The 26,212-nt window shown below is 35.3% G+C and overlaps 1 protein-coding gene across 1 annotated transcript in view; it reads left to right on the forward strand.

Annotated features, from left to right (window-relative positions):
* Positions 1-26,212, forward strand: part of LOC145267031 (uncharacterized) — a 440,938-nt gene that overhangs the window by 355,088 nt on the left and 59,638 nt on the right. Inside the window, exon 5 of the mRNA XM_080122968.1 lies at positions 5,804-11,936. Coding sequence (XP_079979094.1) covers positions 5,866-11,936 — 6,071 coding nt within the window. The 5' untranslated portion in view covers positions 5,804-5,865. The remainder of the gene's footprint in view (positions 1-5,803; positions 11,937-26,212) is intronic.

The following is a 26,212-nucleotide window of genomic DNA, read 5'->3' on the forward strand; positions in this document are numbered from 1 at the left end:
AACACCTGTACTCCTCAATTCTTTCAGTATAATGCAGAGAATTGGTTCCCTTCTTGTGGCCATGACAATGCCGGTTGGTTTCCTCGTCCTGTGGGGGGGGGGGAGGGAAATGGGTCTGATAGAGTAAGGGAGACATTTTCTTTGTTTACTTTTTTTTTTTCTCGTCTCTCGTCGCAAAATGAAGTTTCAGGCTTCGGGAAAAGTTCATAAACCAACTTGCGTCGCTAGGGTAATCCTTGGCACAGTTTTGACAACATAAGATCCGGGTTTGTGTTACTATACACACAGATTCGAAAAAGTGGTTTAAAAAAAAAAAAACACCCTAAAATATAACAAATAAATGCTATCAAAGGCAAGATAAGTTACTCTTCTACCTATCTGCAAAAGTTTTTAGTTTAAAACGTGGAATCCGTTCGAAAATCATACAATGTTATCAATATATTTTAAAAAGAAAAATGGCGGCGTGCTAGCTGTTGAACATGGTAAGTTTAGGAAAATGAGTTAAAACTAAAAAATTATACTAAATACTGTTATAAATCCACCTAATATATGTCCGCCTATGTCACGGTAACATGTCCTTAGCCTTCGGGTCAAGATCAAAGTGTAGTATCTGTTCTTCAGGTGCTGCTGCTGCACTTCAATTTCTTGTTCTCTGTCAGTGGAGGAGAAATCCTTCACGACTGAGACAATTTTTATTTTTGTTCCTTTTCTCCACGTTAAAAAAAAACGACCCTGGTGTCTAACTCTGTCCCGTGGGAGACATTGTAAATAGGAGCATATATTGGGTGAGTTCCTTTTGTATAATTTTTTTTGTTTTCCCAAACTTACCATGGTCGTCAACAGCGAGGATGCCGCCATTTGTATTTTCAAATACAGCGGTAAACACTGTATGTTTTTCGAGCCGAATAAACACGTTACATTAAATAAAAAAAAAACACTAAACACTAATCCATTTAGGTAGAAAAGTAACTTATCTTGGCTTTGATAACATTTATTTGTTATATATTTGTGTTTTGTTGTTGTTGTTGTTGTTTACAACTTTTTCGAATTTATGTGTATAGTAATACAATCCTCAAATTCTTTATTTATATTTATTTATTTGAATATTATTTATTTGAATATAATTTGTTTAAATATTTGAAACGTTGTGCAAATGAGAACGGTAGTCCGATTAATCTAAACACTACAATCATTTATACCTCATCTAAAAAAAATCCAGAATTATGGTAAACTTTTTACCTTGTTTTCACCTTAACATTTTCCTTCAAAAAAGGTCACGTATATACGTTTTCGAAGATGCTGAAAACGAATATCGCATTTAAATTTTCAACAAATAAGTAGTTTCCCGGATATTAAGCAATGTCACTTATATTATTGCTGGTGGCGATCTGGGTACGCGCAAACGCGACCCTGAGAAACTACACGTGCGTGCGCTACCAATATGGCCACCACCACCAGTAATAATATAAGAAATTGTCTTGTTTAATATCTGGGAAACTAGTTATTTGCGTAAAATTTAATTGTGATATTCGTTCTCAACATCCTCGAAACCCCCCAAAAGTCTTTTTAAAGGAAAATGTAAGGTGGAAACCAGGTAAAAAAATTTCCCTTGTTTGGTTTTAATTTGTTTATTTGGTCAATATGCCCTAGAGGACCAACTCGAGACTTAGTTTTTATTAAGTTGATTTTTGGGTGTATTCTGCTCTGTTTTGGACGAATATCACATATATGTCGCCAAAAAGTAGTTTTCATGGTATTAAGACCTTTATTATCAAGTGTTTTCACTGGTGGCCATGTTGGTTTTTGCGCGCACAGAAACCAACATGGTCACCAGTGAAAACATTATGGAATGCACTGGATAATGAAGGTTTTAATATCATGAAAAATACTTGCCGGCGACGATATTAAATGTGATATTCGTCCAAAACAGGAGTGAAGGTCAGTTATTGGCATTAATATATTTTATTTCGCCCCCCCCCCTCCCCTGAAAGTAGTTATTTCGGATAAGAAAACTGTTAGCGTAGATACATTTACCCTTACCGAAAATGGATTAAGCAATTATATTGACTTCTCTCCCTTGAATTTCGTCGTAATGCGACTCAACATGGCTGATGTGTCGTATTACGACAAAACACGTGTCTGTGGATTTTATATATATATATTGAAAATTCAATATGGCGTAATGGAAAAATATAAAGGTATCTGCAGCTTCTCTTCCAATTTTCGGAGTGTTACCATGTCAAATCACATTTTCATTCCTTTGGACGGATTGATTGTTGCTATTTCTTCTGATGAGTTAAGGGTATAATAGATTCACTGATTGATATAATAATTAAGTGATTGATTTTGCGCTACGAAACAGATACTGTCAAGAATTGTATAAGTCAACTGAATTAAAGGAATAAATTATAAGATGGTCAACATCATGAATGTTGGAATATAACTTTTTGTCATTTATTTTTTATATTGCTCTGTAATTACATTGTGCTTCTTAAATAAGGATTGATATATAAGAAAATATATTTCTACACACACACACACACACACTAGAAGGCCACCCGGCATTGCCCGATCATAAAATACGCTTAAATGTAATATGATTAATGCAAATTTCGTATTTATTATATTATATTAGACCCAATATGATGTAAAAAAAAAAAAAAATGACTCGTGCGCCACCACTGAGAATCGAAACCAAAACGTTTAGCTTATGATTTATTATTTCCTTTGATGGTAAATTGGTTGGTTGTTTTTGTTTTACGGCATATCAACCCTTTCCAGGTTATTTAATGCCGAATCCGGTGATTTTGAAGAAATTTTTTTTTAATAGAATATATTTGTTTTTTGCAAGTCGGTTTCTATTTAACCCATAGTTGGGACCCTAACAGGTACTACTACTCCGGGTCAGAGTGGACCTGGGAGCAATGGCAATTAAAGGGTGGCCCCACACTCCCCAAAGCCCACCAGCTGGGGCCTCACCATCAGATATAGTTTAAGGTCATATCCAGGACCTTTGATGGTAAAGCCTGAACTATGATTATATATATATATATATATATATATATATATATATATATATATATAATGACAACTTCATTTAATCACATTAATATATACAAAGATATAATTTCATGCGTAAATTGTCAGCATTTACTTCAACACTGCTCAATGCATAGGTATTAGCTAGGTAGTAAGTTATGAAAATATATATGGCAATTAAGCTAGACAGATTATTCCGCGTTTCATACTCGTGAGAATTCATCAGGCTTATAAGAATGATAAAACGCAGAATATTCTGTGTAGCTTAATTGCCAGAAATATTTTCATACCTAACTATATATATATATATATATATATATATATATATATATATATATATATATATATATATATATATATATATATATATCCTCTTCCCCCTACATGCACACATAATTAAATACGTGTCCATTCATTAATGATACCCGTATTTTTCTGAACCCTTTCCTCACACTATATTTTTTTTATGAATGAACGCCGTTGTCACGTAGCCAATAACCGCCAAGTAATGGACGGTTTGGTTCAATTGTACTATAAACTATAGTGGCCGTTAGAATGCCTCGCTTAAATATTAGATGATTCATTGTTCTATTTTAGAATAATCTTGTTATGAGATGAAATTTTGTTTGTTATTATTATTATCATCATCATCATCTGAAGTGTTGAGATTCGAACTTTAATTCAATAATCACTGGCAGCCATGTAGTTTTTTTTTCTTACACCAGTTTTGGCCCTGTCGGTGGAGCATTAGAATACACCGACTGCCCCCCCCCCCCTGCAGAGGGTTAAAGTCCCTCAATGGGGGTCCTGGATATGATCAGTGGTGAGGCCGGAGGCCCCAGCTTGTGGGCTTTGATGAGTGTGGAACCACCCTTTAATTACCATTGCTCCCAGGTCCACTCTGACCCGGAGTGGTAGTACCTGTTAGGGTTCCAACTATGGGTTAAATAGAAACCGACTTGAAAACAACAAATATATTCTATTAAAAAAATTTTCTTCAAAATCTTTGGATTCGGCATTAAATAACCCGAAAAGGGTTGATATGCCGTAAAACAAAAACAACCAACCAACTTACACCAGTTTTATATATTTTATTTATTTATTTATTTATTTTGAGGGGCCGATTTCTACGTTACATTCAGGTTTTCCCATACTTACAGTTTAGATTTAAAATACTATAGTTACATATAGCGAATCCCCCCCTCTTCCATGTGTGTGTGTGTGTGTGTCTGCATAGATAGATAGATGGATAGATAGCTAGATAAAGATATACACAGATGTAGAGGAACATAGATAGAGAATTCTTTCAGTTTTGGAAAAATAAATAAATAACACGTGTCTCGCGGAGCATTCAAACCATACTTTGAAAAATTCAAGTACTAACATAATTTTTTTTTCTTTGTGAATTCATTTAAAAAAAAAAAAAAAAAAAAAAAAAAAAAAAAATCCCTATAATTTTGTTATTTTATTTCAATTTAATTTTAGAAGATATTTTCCTTCATCAGAATTTCAAATAAAGATTCACTGATTAATATAATAATTAAGTGATTGATTTTTTCGCTACGAAACAGATGCTGTCAAGAATTGTAAAAGTCAACTGAATTAAAGGAATAAATTATAAGATGGTCAACATCATGAATTTTGGAATATAGTTTTTTGTCATTTATTCTCTCTCTCTCTCTCTCTCTCTCTCTCTCTCTCTCTCTCTCTCTCTATATATATATATATATATATATATATATATATATATATATATATATATATATAGTTCTAAGTATTAGAAAATTCGGGTTTGTATTACTGTACACATAGATTCGAAAAAGTTGTCAAAAAACAAATATATAACAAATAAATGTTATCAAAGGCAAGGTAAGTTACTTTTCTACCTAACTGGATATATTTTTCGTGTTTTTATTCAATGTAACATGTTTATTCAGCTCGAAAAGCATACAGTGTTTACCGATGTATTGGAAAATTCAAGATAGCGCCCGACTCTCTCTTTAACACGGTAAGTTCAGGAAAAGATGTTATAAATAATAAACTAGACAAAATACTGTTAGAAATTCGCTCAATATATGTTACCGTGACATAAGTTGACATATATTCGGTGTTTTTTTAATAGTATTTTGTCTAGTTTATTATTTATAACACCTTTTTCCAAACTTACGATGTTAAAAAGAGTGTCGGGCGCCATTTTGAATTTTCCAATACATCGGTAAACACTGCATGTTTTTCGAGCTGAATAAACATGTTACATTGAATAAAAACACAAAAAATATATCCAGTTAGGCAGAAAAGTAACTTATCTTGCCTTTGATAACATTTATTTATTATATATTTGTTTTTTGACAACTTTTTCGAATCTGTGTACAGTAATACAAACCCGAAAATTCCTTTGTAAGCCAATATTTTGTCATTACTTTAGTTTCAAATAAATTATACTAGTCTTAATATTTTTGCATGAATCATTAGTTGTTTACCATCGAAATATGTTTCGGTGTGTATAATTCTCGTTTCCCTTATTTTTTTTCCTTTAGTCCTCACATTCCAGGAGCGATGTTTCACTGACAAAGAATTGTTTTCTGGGTCAAAATCTAGTTCATTTAACACTTATCGGTGTGAAGTTTTTGACTTTGAAGTAGTTTTCTTTCTTCTTTTTTTTTTTTTAAGCTACTTACATTAAGTGGCTTCATACCTTGTCTGGAGCGTAATGTAAATTTTGCTGTTAATTATAAACAATTTTTTTTTCTTCTTTTATTTCCAGCTTGTTGCTGATTTTTTCTGCCATCCAGCCCTGGTGGAGTTGTGACGACACGGATCAGCCAAATGGATCTGCATCCATTAGATCTCTTGCTCGCCGCTGCATTGTCAAATACTCACAATGAACAAGACGATACCCCCCAAAACAGGGACACCAACAACAACAGCAACAACAAAAACTATAATAGCAACCAAGGCGACTTTGACAGTGATCTCAGATCATCCACGGCCAGCAACAACCCCCTCCTCGTATGCGATCCTGGCCTCATGAGTCTGTCGGGTCGCGATAAAACGAGTATCAAGGACACCTGCAGCAGCACAACGCGAGAAACAGAGACCGTTACTACGAACGTGACTCCAGGTCCTGCTTGCGATTCGCCGTTCGGAACGGTTGAGTCACAGTCGACGGCGAGAGCTTCTTCTCCGATATCTGAGTCAATAACCGACAGATCAGGCACAACGAAGGATCAGCCTTACGCAACCAAAGTAACTACTAGTTCTACTAATACGAACTCTGATATATACGCCGTTCAGTCGACTACGACAGGTGGTCTGATCCCGGCTGTGAACCAGATCAACGCAGGAACCTTCTGTAACGAGAATAGCCTCAACTTTATAAATAATAATAATAATAATAATAATAATAATAATAATAATAATAATAATAATAATAAAGACTGTCTTGTAGATATCAAAAATTCAAAGTTTCACCTGTCAGACCAACCAAAGGGACTTCATCCGTCGCAAAAGTCTGAAAGCCAACCCGAAACACCCCTGATTGCTAACAAAAGCCCGTCTCTTGTTTGCGACACTTCTGGCCGTAGCAGCGGCGACCCTGAAACCGGTGAATGCGAGATTGCAACGCGCGGGGTTCAGGCATCTGCTGATTGTGATAATACGGAACGGGCCGGGAGGGAAACTGCGGTCATTGCGCCCCTGCAGGACTCTTCTTCGGCGGTTCAGGTGACGTCGCCGGCCCCAAATCTTGATAGCCCGGTCCCATCTCCCTCTGTAGCGCTGGCGGTAGCACCCGTTACACCCAGGAGGACGGAAGGCAACTATGGAGCAAGTAGCAGTAATAAAACACGCGAAATCAGCTCCGTGTGTTCGGTTAGCGGCGAGCACCGGCAGCAGACTGGAGCCGATACAACAGCAGCCACCACTACCACGTCTACCGTTACTACTGTTACTTCTACTACCGCTAAAGCTTCCACTAATGGTGGTAGTGTTAATACTGGTACTACCATTAAAGATGCTGATAAGAGCGGTGGAAGTGGGGGGTCTGAAAGGGGGCCTACTGGAGAAGCAAGACGAACTGCGGTCATCACTGAGGCTTGTGAGCCGTGCGATGGCAAGGAGGGTGATGGTGGGGGTGTTGTGGTAGTAGATGAAGAAGATGAAGAAATAGGAGCAGCAGCAGCAGCAGCCGGTCAACAAAACAGTGAAAGCGTTGCTGAATTGAATAAAGACGAAGAAGGAGGAAGGGAAGGGAAACAAGAGCTAGGAGAACATCATCAGCAGCAGCTGCTGCCTCTGAACAAAAGAGAGGTAGAGGAGGGGGAGATGAAAAGGGAAGGACCGGAGGAGGAGGGTGAGAAAGAAAAAGAGAATAAAGAAGTATCAGAGAGTGCCACTCCTCCTCTTTCTTCTTCTTGTTGTTCTTCTTCTAACTCCTCTTCCCTCTCCTTAGGTGAGCTTAAGCAGTCGGCTCCTCCTGCTGCTGTAATTACAAAGACTTGTACTATTAAACTTTCTATTACTACTGCTACTACTACTACTACTACAACAACTACTACTACTGACTCTGCTGTGGGAAGGAGCTCGTCTGGTAGGACTGTCGAAGAGACTGACGACCGTCGCGTCTCTCAAACAAGCGGAGTAGCTACTAGTTATTTGAATCCAGGATCGGATCAAACTGTATCATATTGCAATCCACCCTCTTCCCCATCTTCTTGTGTACCCAGCATCACTGCTTCTTTTGTTAGCGCACCTCTGGCACCAACTCAACAACAACAACAACAACAACAACCACAGTCTCCAACATCCCCAGCTCTGTCGTCAGACGGCAGTAATGAGCAACCGCTGACTCTCCCTGTGATTACGTCACCAAAGCATGGCCTTGTTTGTAACACTGAGGCTCCGCCACCAACAAGCACTGAACACGGCTCGGATAACACAGCTACTACTGCAACTACCAGCTTGGATGCTATAATCGTGCAGGAGGGGAGCTCCGAGGGCCCGGCCGACACTATGTGTGGACCTAGCGAGGATAAAATTATGCCTACTTCCTCTGGTGAAACGAGCGAGTTAGCCACCACGGAAAATAAAAATGAGCAGAGTACAAATGACCCCGATATGACTACAACAACAAAAACCACCCCTACGTCCGCAGGGGCACCAACAAAAACAACAGCTACTACTCTGCAACAAAACTCGTCCGTCGCAAAACCGACGGTACTGACTCTTTCAGCTTCGACGGATAACTTTAATGGGGCTACTGCATCCGTTTCTACAGCCAGTACGTCAGCAGCGGCTATCTGTAAAATTAGCCAGACTGATGTAAAAATCAGTTCCTCACATGTAAAAATACTAACCGATCCGATTGAGGATCAGACTTTGAAAAGAGAGGAGCTGGTCGCCGCCGCCACTCTTCCTTCTTCTTCTTCTTCTTCTTCTTCTTCTAATATCAACCCCTCCAGTTATTCTTCATCACTTCATCAATCATCACTACCAGAATCAGCATCCTTGTCATCTTCTTCATCAATATCATCATCATCATCATCGTCATCTATATTACTGCCCTCACTCACCCATCCCATATCTTTTTCATTGATTCCGACGATCAAGAGAAATGGGAATACTTTTCCGATTATACAGGACGATCTCTCAAAGACCTCCTTTATAATTGCTAACGATGCGAAGAACCTTGTTAAAACATCGGTTGGCATTAGCACGGCACCTCCCAAAGAAGGGCCGGCCGCCTCTGTTCGTAACAACCCTTGTGACAGGTCTGAGAATGGTATGAGCAGCCAGGCTTCACCAAAACCTGACATAAACTCGCCCGATTCGTTTGTGGCTCTTCCCCAGCCAAGCTTTCACAGCAGTGAACTCAAAGCCACCCCTGACGATAGCACCAGCAACTCGCACAACAGTGCTGGGTCTGCGTTCAGCATCAGTAAAAACTCAGACTGTGCCTTTGACCAAAACAACTCTAGCGTGTTGGAACGGCGACACAAGAGTCTTGCGTCTGGAGGTACTTGTGACATAGAGTGTGACCGCGTGAAACCATCGGATAAAGAGTATTTCAAAGATGACACCAGCACCACTTTGTCTAAGGACTTCCGTTTTGGTAGTAACGTCTACCGTAAAATCTGTGGGCCGTTTGAGAGTGGCTACAGCTGCAAATTTTCGTTGCAGAATGAAAACATTGACCAGCTCTTGGAGACTTCTGGCAGCAAAATTAGCAACACTAGCAGCGAATTTGACACTGACCTTCTTCGTTGTACGACAGCAATTGCTGACGATCACTCGTACTGCTGGTCAGTGTCTAAAACGCAGGATTCTGAATCGTTGTTGAGGGATGCGCATCCGTGCGATGACGAAATTTCCGATTCTAGTTCCCAAGACGGCATCCCTGACACTCAGGAAAGCATAGCTTTCCTTAGCCAAAATACATTCTCCAAATCTTCTAAGATAAAGAATCCGAGGACCACACTAACCCTTGTGGGCTCTGAGAAAAGCCGTAAGACTATGGGTTCTGCAACAACACCCACAAAAACTAACGCGTTTACAACAAACTCTGCAACAAAATTCATGGCCGATTTACCACGTTCTGGATCAGAGATCCACTCTAAAACTCACCGCTTTTTCGACCACAGGTCAGTTGAAGACCGCAAACTAAGTCCACCAATACCGTTAACCCCTGTTAAGTTCACTGAAAACAATTCTGTTTCACTTACGTCGCCTAAAATAACACCTGGAGGGTTAAGTGGTAGAAGGAGCTTACAAGCATCTCCGAAAGTCGGTTGTTTCCGAATTGGTCGGTTTGCATCTATATCTAACATAGAATGGGATGAAAACTCGGATACGTCGTCCTCTGTCGGAAGCATAACTCTCTCGGATAAACCAGTGGAAAAGTTCACGTATTGTCGAAAAGTTGATTTTGCAGATAAGAATTTTTCCGTGTCGTCTCTCCTCGAGCCGTACCCCAAGGGTGAGTCTGAAGTGGGTAAGCCCCATCCCGTGGGTGACAATGTATACGCCAAAATGGTTCACATCCTTCATGACCACGACTATTGCATGAGGACCACGATTTCCCCGCTGAAGAGTGAACTCGCAAAAGAGCTTTTGTCTGGCACAAAACTCGGTTCAAACTCTCCAAAATTTTCAAATATAAACCTTCAAAAAAGTTCCACCCTTTCATCTAATTCGTTAACCTACTCTACCGCTTCCTCCTTTTCCTCTTCTTCATCCTCATCCTCCTCCTCTTCCTCCCCGTCCTCTTCTTCTTCTCCCTCCCCTCACTCCACAACTTATTTGGACAACACCCCTCTCGTAATACCGTCATCAAGCACCGAATCTAAGGGTCTTACGAAAGGCCGGAATAATTCCACCTCCAAATTTGCGAGTGTCAGCGACCCCTTGCAGGAATCATCCTTGGCAGATAAGTCCGAAGATTCTCCGAAATTCTCAGATCCAAACAGTGAAGTTGCTCGGGCAAACGAGTCCAAACTGAAAATAACGGGCAGTTTCCAGAATGATTACGTATATTATCTGAATAAAACGGCTCGGAGCCGTCGAAGATTCAGTCATGAAATCCTTCCGGATAAAAACCTCCAAGCCAGGAACTATTCCGACATTGTTATTCCTCATCTAACTGATGCTGACATCGAGGCTTTGAAACAAAAGAGGCGAAACTATCTTAATAACCAGACTGTGGATTTACCGATTTGGAAGAGTTCTCAAGATCCTCCAGGCGAGGTTGAATCAGACAATCGTCTCATAAACTCCGTTCTGAGCATGGAGAATTTATGCTCGGACCCTGTAACAGAGAATGTTCTCCCAGAGTTGATAGATAACACCGTCGGACCCGACAACCTCGCTGCTAACCCTGAGCAGTACTTGACGCCTGAGGAGATGGATATCTTGTTTAAAGCTGTCGAAGAAGTCGAAAGTACCAACTTCACAACCATGGATGAGATCCCAAAAGGTATTAACTCTTACGAAGAGGCCAATAAGGGATTAAGTCCAGCATCTGTATTACAAGAAGGAAATCCCTGTTTGATTAATGCAGCAAGTGATCCCAAAGTCGTCTCGGACAAGTCTGATATCGCCACAACAGCCACGTCACAAACTGCCTGTAATGCCGATTCGCAATGGTCAGGTTGTAACTCTCCAGCAAATAATCTTACGAAATCAGAGGTCCTTACAAACGAAGCAAACATTCTTGATTTGGATAATATACCGATTTCTGATATTAACCCTATGATTAGCAGTAATGCAGATAGGTTTAAAAATACTGTCTCGCTGAGTGGCGTGTCTGGAAGTGGCCTGCCATCTTCAGACCTAAGCACTTTGTGCACCAATAATTCGAACTCTAGCTTGACAGACGAAAACATGCAGAGTCTGGAGAAATTATTCAACTTAAAATCAGACCTGTTTCCGGAACCGGCTGTTACAGAGACGCCCGTTTCTGAAGGCCATGCTCCGTGGATTGTCACCGTTACAATGTTCTGGAATGACCTCCCCGCTATTATGATGGACAACCAGCCGTTCATTCGGCTGGTCGATATCCACAAGCAGATCCTTCCCGCAAAAGATACAGGAATCCTGAAGAAACGCTGCCAGCTCTTGAGCTTGGAAGTTCTGAACTGCACAGAGTTCCAACGATACTTCCTCGTACAATACGGCCGTGCATATAACTCTAAGAGCACACTGGTCATTTCAAAAGATGACGCTAAGATACTGATTGGCTACTATGTAAATCCGCCCACCCGGATACCCAAGGGGGAAGGGTGCGACGATGAACCCGTGAGTCCCATGAAACGGATTACCAAGACCAATGGATCGTTGGAAAGGCGGATAAAAAAGCACGGAAGACTTATGGGATCGCGGAAACACAAGATAAATAAACATAGGTAAGTTTTGTTGTTCCATTTGGGGGGGGGGTCTTTGAGAAAATGTCTGAAATTTCAAATCTCTTTTTTTAAATCCAATTTGGGTTTGTATTAGTATACACATGGAGTCGAAAAAGTTGTCAATATATATATATATATATATATACATAACAAATAAATGCTATCAAAGGCAAGATATGTTTCTTTTCTACATAACTGGATAATTTTTTAGTATTTTTATTTAATGTACCATGTTTATTCAGCTCAAAAAACATAGTGTTTACCGATGTATTGGAAAATTAAAAATGGCACCGGACTCTGTTGAACATGGTAAGTTTGAGAAAATGAGTTAAAAATAAAAAATCTAGAAAAATACTGTCAAAAATCAACCGAATATATGTCAGCCTATGTCACTAATTGAGTGAGTTTCTAACAATATTTTGTCTAGATTTTTTTTTTAACTCCTTTTCCCAAACTTACCGTGTTCAACAGAGAGTCGGGCGCCATTTTTAATTTTCCAAATACATCGATAAACACTGTTTTTGGAGCTGAATAAACATCTTACATTAAATAAAAACACTAAAAAAATTATCCAGTTAGGTAGAAAAGTAACTTATCCTGCCTTTGATCACATGTATTTGTTATATATTTGTTTTTTTTGACAACTTTTTCGAATCTGTGTATAGTAAAACAAAAAAATTATTTAGTGCATTTATCTTTTTAAAAAAAAAAAAAAAAAAAAAGGAAAAATTGCCAAGTTCTACGCTGTGGCAAGTCGTAAAAAAATACAAAAAAAGAACTTGAAAAAACATTTTTGGAAAGTCATTTAATCACCTACGATCAATGCATCAACTTGCTCTCTCGAATTCACTATAGTACTAATGTTAATTTAAGGGATCATCAGTTTTTTACCACAAAACATTGTTTCGAAGATTTAAAAACAAAACAGTATATTAAATCATAGCTCCCCAGCAGTGTTGATCAAACACCACCTCCCTTAATCACAAGAACAAAAGATGTTCCAGATATTGGATCCAGTTATCTACTCTTGAATAATTTGGCTAACCTATTCATGTTATAAAAAATGTCTTTGCGCGTGTGTGTGTGTGTGTGTGTGTATATATATATATATATATATATAAAAAAAACTTACTCTTCTACCTAGCTGAATAAGTTTTTAGTATTTTTAATTAATGTAAAATGTTTATTCGATTCGAAAGTCAAGTAGTGTTGAGTGTTACACAAGCACTAGAAAAAAATGGCCGCCTGGTATCGCATGTCTTTGAAATCTTGACAATGACTTAAAAAAATATACAAAATATTGTTAGAAAACTAGTCGATAAATGTTCCCCTGAAATTTATCGGGTGAGTTTCAAACAGTATTTTGTGTGTGTATATATATATATATATATTGGCAAAAGTACCCGTCGTTGACTGGGTTCAAAAACAGCCTACAGAAAATGGACTCTGATTTATGAAAGTATGATAGGTTATGAAAAGGAAGGGTTGTAAAGAGATAGCTTCGAATTTGGGGGTATCAAAACCAAAGCAAAATATGATGAAAGTAAAAATAAAATAGATAAACCCCATATTTTATTATACCATACCTGTTCACACTGAAACACTTATCACAATATTCTGTGGATCTATATTAAAAAATCTTGTTAAACTTTGTGACATATTTCCATTTTATGGAAGTCAGGTGCGAACGAACACCCCATAATTTTATTATACCATATTTCTTCAAACTGAAACATAATTATCACAGATAAATATGAAAAGTCTTTATTAAAGTTTGTGCCTATTTCCATTCTATGGAGGCCAGGCGCGAAAGCAGACCCCACAATTTTATTATACCATCCCTGTTTAAGTTAAAACATACTTATCAAAGTATTCTTATGTACATCTATATCAAAAACACTTGTAAACGTGTTTTTTTTTTTAATTTTCAAATTTTTTATTTCCATACTTTGTGGACCAGGCGCGAACGCAGACCCCACAATTTTAATGAACCACCGTTCTGCCAGATCAAACATACCCATTCCTGTGTCTCGATACATCTTCTATCATTATATGTAATCAGTTTTTTAAAATAGTCAACCATATAGGAGCCTATTCGTGACCCCCCCCCCACACACACACAGACATTCAGCTTATATATATATATAGGTTTGTATTACTGTACACATAGATTCGAAAAAGTTGTCAAAAAACAAATATATAACAAATAAATGTTATCAAAGGCAAGATAAGTTACTTTTCTGCCAAACTGGATATATTTTTTGTGTTTTTATTCAATGTAACATGTTTATTCCGCTCGAAAACCATACAGTGTTTACCGATGTATTGGAACATTCAAGATGGCGTCTGATTCTCTCTTTAACACGGTAAGTTTGGGAAAAGATGTTATAAATAAAAAACCGGATAAAATATTGTTAAAAACTCGCTCAATATTTGTTACCGTGACATAGGTTGACATATATTCGGCGGGTTTTTAATAGTATTTTGTATAGTTTTTTATTTATAACACCTTTTTCCAAACTTACGGTGTTAAAGAGGGTGTGAGACGCCATCTTGAATTTTCGAATACATCGCTAAACACTGTATGTTTTTCGAGCTAAATAAATATGTTACATTGAATAAAAACACGAAAAATATATCCAGTTTGGCAGAAAAGTAACTTATCTTGCCTTTGATAACATTTATTTGTTATATATTTGTTTTTTGACAACTTTTTCGAATCTATGTGTACAATTTTAACCCATTGTTGAAGCTGCAAAAACATAAGAGTTACCACGCGGCCATTTTTTTTCTTGTGTTTGTGCAACGCTCGACACTACTTGTTTTTTGAACCGAATAAACATTTCAACTATGCAGAAGAGTAGCTTATCTGGGCTCTGGTAACGTTTATTTGTATTTGTTTGTTGGTGGACCACTTTCTCAAATCTCTGTAGATTGTAAAACAAACCCAGGCACGCACATAAAAGGAAAATCATTTTTACTTGATAAAATTTTATATTTAAAAAAAAAAAAAAAGTAAAACATTTTATTATATAAAAAAATATTTTATACTTATAAATAAATTTAAAAAAATTAAAAAATTAATTTTGTTATATAAAAAAAAAAAAAATGAATTACAGGTGATTGAAAATCACTTTTTTGTTTAATAATTTATCCGAGATTTTGGAAGGACTTTTTTTTTTTTTTTTTTTTTTTAGGAACACGGTTTAATATATTTTGTTAATTATAATTTTTATTTTTATTTATTTATTTATTTTTTTTTTGCTTTTGTCATTTATCTTGTATAAAAATACTTAAAAAGATCACACATGGACATGCGTTACAACGCACACACACACACACATAAGGATATAAGGTTGGTGCAAAAATAATGATTTTTTAACGTTCAACTATATATAAAAAATCGATATTATTTTTCCACCAACCTTTATATATATATATATATATATATATATATATATATATATATATATATATATGAACAAATGATTAATAAAATATGTTAAAAGACATCTTGAAAAAGAGTTAAAAACATATTTAATTTTAAAAAAGGAAGCACAAGATAAGTGGATAGTCCTTAATCCGCGGAGTTTCAAAGAAATACTCTCCTTCTCATCAGAGGGCAGGAATTAGTAAAATGCAGGATCAGATTTTGCATATAAAAGTATTTAATGAAACTACAAGTAAGTCAAAGATCTTACTTGGTTAAAAAAAGGGTGAGGTAAGGGGAACAGGAGGCAAAAGAAAAATAATAAAAAGATTTCACATGAATGGATAGTCCGGTGAAGGGTAAAAATCAAAAAATGGTAAAATCCAAAACGGTCGAATTTAAAATTTCAATCCACTGGGTAAATTCCAAATGGTCCAAAATCATCCAAAAGGCAGAGTTCCTTGGAAAAAAGTGCAAATGGAATGAATTCCAAATCATTAAAAGAAAAGTACTAGAGATAATATTTGAAACACGTCTGTCAAGGCAAGCTCTATTTCCTTTTCGGTTTTATTGAGCTTTTTATATCTGGCTGAGTTTATTTTACTTGTAAATATTAACTCTTTAATATTTATAATATATTTTAAGTTTACCATTTTGATTACCTTAGTAAACTTATTGTAACTTTTATTTTTTATTATATATATATATATATATATATATATATAAAGACCAAATAGTTAATAAAATAAAACATGTTTAAAACACTTTGAAAAAGAGTTAAAAACATATTTAATTTGAAAAGGAAACACTAAATAAGTGGATAGTCCTTAATCCAATATATATATATATATATATATATATATATATATATATATATATATATATATATATATATATACTGATAGAAAAATCTTATTGAAAATTAATTCGGTAAATTTATACGTGTCCCAGCGTATTACAAACACCCCATGTTAAGAATGGCTTTCGGAATAAACACCCCCAGCCTCGAAAGCTGTTCTTAACATAGGGAGATTATTGGGTGAAGTGTTTATTCCGACAGCCGTTCTGAACAGGGGGTGGTTTGGTTGAAGGTGTTTATACTACGCTGGGGCACGTCGTAAAAAAATCCCTTATATAAAACGGGCCCCAAGTCTAATTAGGCCCCGTTTCTTAGTGTTTTGTCCGAACGAAACTTTGGTCATAACTAGTTTATTATATTCAAAAAATCACATCAAAACACCAGGGTCTTTGGCCGTTTTTCCTCCGTTCTACAGCATATGTTCTAGATGGCCTCAATTTAGCTTTTGTGTGTTTTTGGGTCACCATATATATATATATATATATATATATATATATATATATATATATATATATATATATATAATTTGAATCTCTGTGGATTGTAAAACAAACCCTTTCTTTGTTTAACTAGCAAATCTATGCCCTATTCTCCATTCGCAAAGTTTTGCGCGTATAAATAATTGGAAGTGCTGTCTGAGACAATTTATTGTTAACGTGCGCTAACTGCCCCTTTCCCTCAGCAAGAGAGCGGAGATAATACTCGGGATGATGGTCTAACGACAAAAAAAAAAAAAAAGAATGATTACTATTAGCGATATAAATTATTTAAAAAAAAAAAAATAAAATAACGTTCGTTAATTAGACAAAAAAAGCAATTTGTTTTGAATATTTACTTATTTATTTGTGACCTATTTGCGTTAAAAAATATTTAATAGAAATTATATTATAAACGTTGCAAGGTGCCTAAATATCGCCTCTGGGCAAAGAAACCATTTTTATTTGATTTTTTTTTTTTTTTTTTTTTTTTTTTTTTAGATTACTGACCAAATAAAAGATGACTACTTTACTCAGAATTGATATCTTTATATGATAACTTTGTAAATTAATTTTTTTTTTTTCACATATATCCCAACGATATTTTCCTTTTTAAAAAAAAAAAGACGACTATGGAGGTTTTCGGGTATGCTGAAAACGAATATTGCATTTAAATTTTCCGCAAATAAGTAGTTTTCCGGATATTAAACAATGTCATTTCTTATATTATTGTTGGTGGCCATTTTGGTACGCACGAGATAGGATTTTCGGGTTTGTATTACTGTACACATAGATTCGAAAAAATTGTCAAAAACAAATATATAACAAATAAATGTTATCAAAGGCAAGATAAGTTATTTTTCTACCTAACTGGATAATTTTCTAGTGTTTTTATTTAATGTAACGTGTTTATTCAGCTCGAAAAAAGAAAGTGTTTACCGATGTATTGAAAAATTAAAAATGGCGCCCGCCCGACTCTCTCTCTCTCTCTCTCTCTCTCTCTCTCTCTCTCTCTCTCTCTCTCTCTCTCTCTCTCTCTCTCTCTCTCACACGGTAAGTTTAAGAAAAGGAGTTAAAAATAAAAAAAACTATACAAAATACTGTTAAAAAACCACCGAACATATGTCAGCCTATGTCACGGTAACATATATTGAGCGAGTTTCTAACAGTATTTTGTCTAGTTTTTTTATTTTTTATTTTTTTTTTTTAACTCCTTTTCCCAAACTTACGCGTGAGAGGGAGAGTCGGGCGCCATTTTTAATTTTCCAATACATCGGTAAACACTGTTTTTCGAGCTGAATGAACATGTTACATTAAATAAAAACACTATAACATTATCCAGTTAGGTAAAAAAGTAACTTATCTTGCCTTTGATAACATTTGTTATATATTTGTTTTTTGACAACTTTTTTCGAATCCATGTGTATACTACAAACCATACTTTTCTACCTAACCTTTTTTTTTTTTTTTAAAGTAATTTTAATTGCTTTTTATTTCATGGCAAAATCTTTCTCTTTTACGAGTTATTAGCCGACAAGATGGCCGCCGATATGGGAAACAATCAAAACTGTCGGCGGCCGTCTTGTTGGCTATCAAGTCGTAAAACTGAAACATTTGCGATGAAATAAAGAACATTTAAAACTACTTAGAAGCAAAAAAAAAAAAAAAAAATGAACGAGATAGGTAGAAAAAATACTTTCATTGGCTACGATAACATTTATTTGTTGTATATTTAATTTTGTGTGTGTGTTTCTAAATAGTTTGAAATGCTTTTTATTTCATCTCAGATATTTCCTTTTTACGATTTGATAGCCAACAAGATGGCCGCCGACAGTCTTCTTTCTTGTTTCACATCCTAGCGTCCATCTTGTTGGCTAAAAACTCGTAAAAAGTGAATATTTTAGATGGAATAAAAGAACATTTAAAACTGCATGAAAACGCGCGTGCGCGCGCACACACACACACACACACACACACACACACACACAATTAACTTTTATTGGCCATGATAACATTTACTTGTTCTATATTTGATTTTTCCCCAAGTCGTTTATTGGTTTTACTGCGAAATCCCGGAAAGCTTTAGAAAAGTTTACACCCAATCACGGTTTACTCTATAATTAAGACCAATGTGTGTGTTTCGTCTCATCTCGCGAGTAAAAAAAAAAAAAAAAAATATCAAATTAATTTTGTGATAAAAAAAGAAGTGAATTACACATGATTAAAATGTCACCGTAACATTTTGGGTTTCTGACACCATTTTGTTTTATTTCTTATTTTGAAGTGAATATCGAGTCTTCAAATACCTCGCGCCCTCGCGGTCATCTTTTCTTGTTCGCCGGCAGTCTTCAATATTACTCGTTTTTCGAACCGAATAAGCATTTTACATTAAATAAAAACACTAAAAAATTACCCAGTTAGATAGAAAAATAACTTATCTTACCTTTGATAACATTTATTTGTTATATATGTGGGGGTTTTTTTTGTCTTTTTTTTTTTTTTGACAAATTTTTCGAATCTATGTGTATAGTAAAACAAACCCTTCTCCTTTTTTATGCTATAGTTTTGTATTTTATCTCTTAAAAATAATACTTAACAAAAAGAACGCACGTGCATTAGAACACACACACACACACACACACACACACACACACACACACACTTGAGAGCATGCCTTTTCCACAAACGCTGGCAAGAGCTCGGTGGATGGCGGCAATCAGGCTGGCTTTGATGTTGTGGGAGGTCATGTTGGTGATGTTCTTGATGTATGAGCCAACGAAGTAGTCCAGCAGGTTCAGGTCAAGAGAGGAAGGGGGGGGCAGTGAGAGAAGGGTGCAAAGTTGTAGCACGCCTGAGTCTCTTTGGACTTGTGGGCTGGCGTAGAGTCCAGCTGCCATACCCAGGATCAGCAAAAAAAAAAAAAAGGCCGGTTATAATCAAACGGAAATGGAATCATGTCGTCTTTTTTATGGTGACAATTTTAGCGTTCTACCCTGTAATGTACAAGCTACCTTTGCAAGAACTCTATCGCATTGAAAAAATCTGCTGCTTTTTTTTTTTTTTTTAATATTAAAAGAATCAACCTAGCCAATAGAATCTAGGTTATTGTTGAGATGGCCTTTGTCCTCTTAACACAGATATGACTTCGGTCATGTGCGGTTCTAGGAGGTCTACCCTCCCAAGGTTTGCCTTCTCCCTTTAAGAAAAGATTAGTTTATTGCTATTCGCCGCAATACCACATTATCTCTCACTTTTTCTCGGAAACTACTGGGCCAATCTGAGTGCAATTTTGTATGAAACTTTATGATAAGGTGAAGTGAACTAACTGTTATGGTATCCGTTTGATGCACACCTGAGGATTAAAAGGATGTTTATTTAATGCAAAAATGAGCATAAATTTAACGGTATTCAACCATTAATTTGGTATACAACACATTTTAAGTGAACGGGCTATAACTTTTGCCCATTGAAAGCAGGCAAATGGTCTAGTGTGTATATATATATATATATATATATATATACATATATATATATATATATATATATATATATATTAGGTACGTGCAAAATGAATGCAAATGTATAAACATTTTCACCCATTACTTAAAAATTCACCAAAAATGAGGAAATTAACCAATTTAAATGAAATTTTCGTTATTTATCAAATAACTAGCCTGGATGCCCGGCGTTGCCCGGGTGTGTTAAGCAAAAAAAAAAAAATGTGGTAGTATGACGGTGACTGGAAGTTCAGAACGTTAAAATTAGGCAAAGTCAAAGTGTTCCAGGGTGAGGGTGAAGGAATGAACGTTTTTGGCCAATTTTTTGGATATTTGTCATCCGAGACGTCGAGTTTCAAAATGATACCAATCTCGTGAAAATCCGTCACCTCTGTCGAAAGTTTTAAGCAGACGTACGTATATACATGATGATTGCAACGTCTTGTCAGACGAGTGCCACTCCCTCAGACATTTAAAATCCCAAATGCCTGAGGGAGTATCTATACAAATATGATGTTACAGAGTCTTAGCTTTGAACTCTCTCGGTTCAAAATGTTGAGATCCAGCAACAAGCAAGAGCAAGATAGCCAGCAACAAATTAAACTGCAGACCAGCTTAATGCGGGTACTGGTCTTCCGCTTTATGGTTTTTTAAATCAGAGATTTGCTTCTCCTAGAAAGGTTGCCTTCACCACGGCTTACGGGAGCCCTCTCCACCCCAATACACATATACACACACACAAATATACACGGTGCTAGTTGGTCGTTGACCCAGAAAAAGAGTTCAGTCGCCCTTTGGAAGGTCTTGTTTTTAATCCTTCAGGGAGACTAGCCGCCCTCCTCACAAACGTATATACATACATACATACATACATTTAAACAGACAGGTGGGATTTATATTATAGATGATCACGGAATATAATGAACGCATTATTTCTATTTAAATTTTAGTGGAAATGTATTATTTTGTTTAAACAAAAAATACCTTTACTAAAGTTATAGCTTTCTGTAGTAAAAAAAAAAAAAAAATGAATGAATTTATTTTTGCTTTTTTTTTATGAAAATAAAGCATTATAATTTGTAATAATTAGAAGAAAAAAATTAATTTTTACAAGAACATTACGAAAAAAAACAAAACAAAACAAAAAAACAAGCCCCTAAAATCCGTATCAATGAATTCGATATAACTCGAAGAAAAATTAATTTCTTAAACAACCGATATTACCATTGAATTAAGCATTGTTTATTTAATATTTTCACACAAAAAGATAATAATTGCAAAAAATATTTCTATTTTTTTTTTTTTTAAACTACATGTTTCGCATAATTTTTATATGTAAGATTCTAATATTTTCCTTGCTTGAATGAATGTGCAACTTTTGGCGTAACATCATTTTTATATATTCTTGAAAAATAAATATTTGCTTTTTCAATTAAAAAGCAGGAACATAGAAAAATAATTAAATTAAAAAATGGTAAAAATCATACAAACGTTCAGGATAGGAATGTACGGATGCACAGCTGGGGGAGAAAAAAAGTAAACCAGCACCTCTTACCTTCTTTTTACTACCTGGCGTCATTTTTAGACAGCCTTTCAACTGTCTGGCATTTAGGCTTCCATATAATACATATTTATAAAATTTCTGTTTGTTGCGATTCTGCAATAGGCAAAACCTCGCTTTTGGGAGCTGACTAAGCTATTTTTTGTACAAACAAGTTTTTTTTTTAGTTTTTTAATTCAATATCTTAGGATTTTACTTTACAATTACTTTAACAATTACTTTACAATAGACCCAGAAAACTAATATTTATCTTTTAAAGGATTTTTACAATGAATTTATTTAACTTCAAAATTTAGCTGAATTAGTTAACTCGCCGTGAAAACATTTTTCACTATAACTTTATTTTTTTCACGACCACAAATATTTTTTGGTCCCCCACCCCTAACCCTAACCCCAACCCCCCAACAAAATGAGGGCAGACCTGTAAATTCACTCTTGTCTGTTCGTTTGTCTGTCTGCACTTTTCTCAATGCCTTGGAATTTTTTGAAATTTTGCACAAACATTAAACATGATAGGAGTAAAAAAAAAAAAAGTAACAGAACGGATTTTTCGAGAAAACGCCAGATGCCCCTCCCTAGGCGTGTCTTTCAGGTTAAAATTGATACGTTTGTGCTTATTAAAAAAAAAAATGATGCCTTGTATTTTTATAAAACTTTCTGAAAAGTTGTAACTGATTTCTATATAATTTTGTTTGTCTTTACTTCGCGATAACTCTTGGGTGTGCCCCAGGGCCTCTTTTAGGGCTAATAAAAAACCTTCCATTTTGGGGGACTATTTTATCATATTTGTCCAAAATTTTCTCTGTATGTCTATTTAGCAGTTTTGCATGGTGCTGAACTCAAATTTAAATATGTTAAGGCTTTGGGGACTTTTGGGACTAAATGGGGGGGGGGTATGATGGACTTAGTTATTTCTTTTTTTACATGGTGCAGAACTTAAATTTACATATGTTAAGGCCTAAAACTGCACCGTTTGTTCATTTTCACCAGGATTTGACGTCTCCTGGGGACTTTTGAGGCTAAATGGGGGGGGGGCTAAACTCTTCGTTCACTGTGCACTCACGAGGGACCATGCATGCTTCACTTGTTCTTTTTGGGAATTAACTTTCATCTTGAATCTTTTAAATACAATCAAAAAGTAGTCGGAAGCTTACAAAAGAATTATGATAAACCGGCTTTCAAAACTGCCCCCCTATTTTTCCCCCCATTTTTTCACGTACCTATAATATATACATGTGTGTGTGTATATATATATATATATATATATATATATATATATATATATATATATATATATATATATAATCAAGTCATATTCTAGTTTGCCTGTTTGCAATTTGATTTATGTGTGCAGAAGATACACTGTTACAAAAATTAATTTTTATACCGATGGTGGATGCTCCGACGAACTACAAGCCCTTGCACCCTCTCGATATAAAAAAAACCCCCGACAAACCCGGCAAGCAGCAAAGTCCCACCCCTACACAGTAGAAATCCCTAGATGTAAGGAAGCCTTTTACTCTAATAGTTTCTTCCCCAGAACTGCTAGACTTTGGAATTCCCTTCCGGGTTCCTGTTTCCCCAACTGTACTGATATGCAGAAGTTCAAGTGTAATGTGAACTGACATCTTGCTGCCCAACACCCCACATAGTATCCCTATAGATTATATCCCTGATAGTAGCTCCCTACATCAAAGTGGCACTGTGCCTTGTTTGGGGTGAAAATGTAATAAAATAAAAAAATAAAATAAAATAAAATACCGAAACAGGCGTTCACTCACTTTCATTCCAACGTGATTTCTATATAAATTATTTTTATTTCAAAGAAATCGGCATTCAAGAAGTAACCTCATTTGCATTTTACATTTAAAAATATTTAATTTAAAAATTAGCTCCATGTTATTGTTTGTTGTAATAGAATTATTTTTATTGTTTTGTTTAGAAATATTATTCAACCTTCATTTATTTCGGTTACCTTTATTTTATATTTAATTTCTTTTCACTTATTATTAGCCGACACCAGTTGCCTTTAAAAACAAACGTAGGTTTATTTATTTGAGCCGTGAGAGTTATTTCCCCTTTCCAGTATGAGAGTTTTTTCCCCGATTAATTTTCATAGACGAAAATGGATGTGTTTCATGCTTTCATAAATCCAACTTGTGGTCTACTTTCAGAAAAATCGTAAAAAGTTCAGATATTTGGTGTTTCTTAAACAGTATTTGAGTATATCAGCCTGTCAATGTTTCAACCTGGCAGCGCCAAGTACATACATACATCAAGTGTGTGTGTGTGTGCATGTACACCGATATACAGTAAAACCCTGGGATACAGTCGCCCTAGGATACGTTTTTTTTTTTTTTTCTTTTTCAGGTTAAGATGTGGAATACAATGTTTTTCTAGCCCCTGTTTACAGTATTTGCCGCACCTTACGGTGTTATCTAAATTGTCTCTGTGTGTACATTTCCCTACCAAACTACTCTGTCAATTTTCAGTCTAGACTCCGGGATTTGACATAAGGTGTATTGAGATTTGGGAAAATCTTTTTAATCAGTTTTCAGCCAGAAATTTACCTGTCTAGGGGTCAAAGATCAACGATTTGACCTTTAAAAACTCTACCAAACTCCTCCATCAATTTACATGGATCAAACTTTTTAATTTGATTTGAGCCTGAAATAATAAATGTTAAGGAGTTAAAGTTTTTTTTTAAAAATTGACCTGCGGTCTCTACCAACTTACTCAGCCAATTTTTGCTCTAAACATTTGAAATTTTACGTAAAGTGTATTCAGACATAGGGCAAACTTTTTAATCGGTTTTTGGTCGAAAATTTGACTGTCATGGGGTCAAAGTTAAAAAGATTTTACCTTTGCGGTCTCTGACAAACTATTCAGCCAATTTTGGGTCTAAACATTTGAAATTTTACATAAAGGGTATTCAGACATGCAGCAAGCTTTTTAATCATGTTTTGGGCAAAAATTTGGCTGCCAAGACGTTAGAGTTGAAAGAGTTGACCTTTGCAGACTCTACCAAACTCTTCTGCCAATTTTGGGTCGGAACACTTGAAATTTTAGATATAGGTTCCCTGGACATGAGTCAAACTTTTTAATATATATACACATATGTATATACAGTTATGAACAGTACATAGGGCCCGAGCAAAGCCAGGTAGAACTGCTAGTTTATAATGTGTTTTGGTTATATACATGTGCATTATATACTGTATTGTATTTTGTTACTAATTTTTAATGCCGTATCCCGGGAGTTCTACTGTATTGGAAACTCTAGCCAAATCTTGACTACTTGATTCTAGGTTTAGACGTACAAATAAATTTGGCAACGCTGGAAGGAAGATCTACTTGTTTCGAAATCCTCCCTCAGTAACTCGTTTCTTATAACGAGCAAGATTTGTGCGTGCAGCAGGAATGTGCGATAAATATTCAGATCTTGAAACATGCTATATGCTTATCAGAAGTATATGTACTGGTCAGTTGCATGTGTGTGTATACGTGCGTGCACACACATGCATGTGTTCAGGTTCTTATCTGTTTGAATATTTTTTACTATCCTGTAAAGCCACCATTCGCCCCCGCATGGAGTATTGTTGCCACATCTGGACTGGTGCATCTACCACTAGGCGCTCATTTTTAGGTCAAATTTTCTGCAATTTTTCTTAAGAACTTTAGCTTTGCTTCATGCCAGTCGTGTTATTTTCTCTCCTCAAAATTTGCAAAAGGTCTGGAACCTTTTTAAATTTTGTATTTTAATCTTTCTTGCCTGTTGAAATCAAATATGATTGAAACGGTCTGCACATCGTAGCAAGATATGACTGTATTTACATGAAGAATAATAAAAAGATGTATAATTTGCTCTTTTTGATTGAGCACTATTAACGGCCCTTGTTGAAATTCAATTATTCTTTATTTTTTAATATTTTTCTACCTGGAATAAATAAATAAATATAAATATATATATATATATATATATATATATATATATATATATATATATATATATATATATTAAGTAATGTGATTTATAATTTAAAAATTTAAAAAAATTTTTAAAATTTAAAAATCAAAATTTAATTAAATTATTTTTGGTGTCTTTTCAATTCAATAGAAATCCTCCTAAATTTGCTGATGAGGAGACCGTGCTTACCAAAAAAACTATGTATAATTGTTCTACGTGACTTCATGTATACCACAAATAAAAAGCACGGATTTCCGAAACGATCGTACAGATAATTGACTTTGTTGTTGTTCCTTCTTATGAAACTGATTTTTAATTTAATTAAATTTTGATTTTTAAATTTAAAAAATTTTTAAAAATTTTAAATTATAAATCACATTACTTAATATTGAATTAGCTCTAGGACATTTACATATCGAGCTTATTATATATCTAAATTACAACGAGCATTTCCTGTATTTTAATTAAACTAGTAATTTCACTGTT

Source organism: Euprymna scolopes, chromosome 42 (genome assembly GCF_053919585.1).
Source record: "Euprymna scolopes isolate OS-2025 chromosome 42, ASM5391958v1, whole genome shotgun sequence".
Taxonomy (NCBI): Eukaryota; Metazoa; Mollusca; class Cephalopoda; order Sepiida; family Sepiolidae; genus Euprymna; species Euprymna scolopes.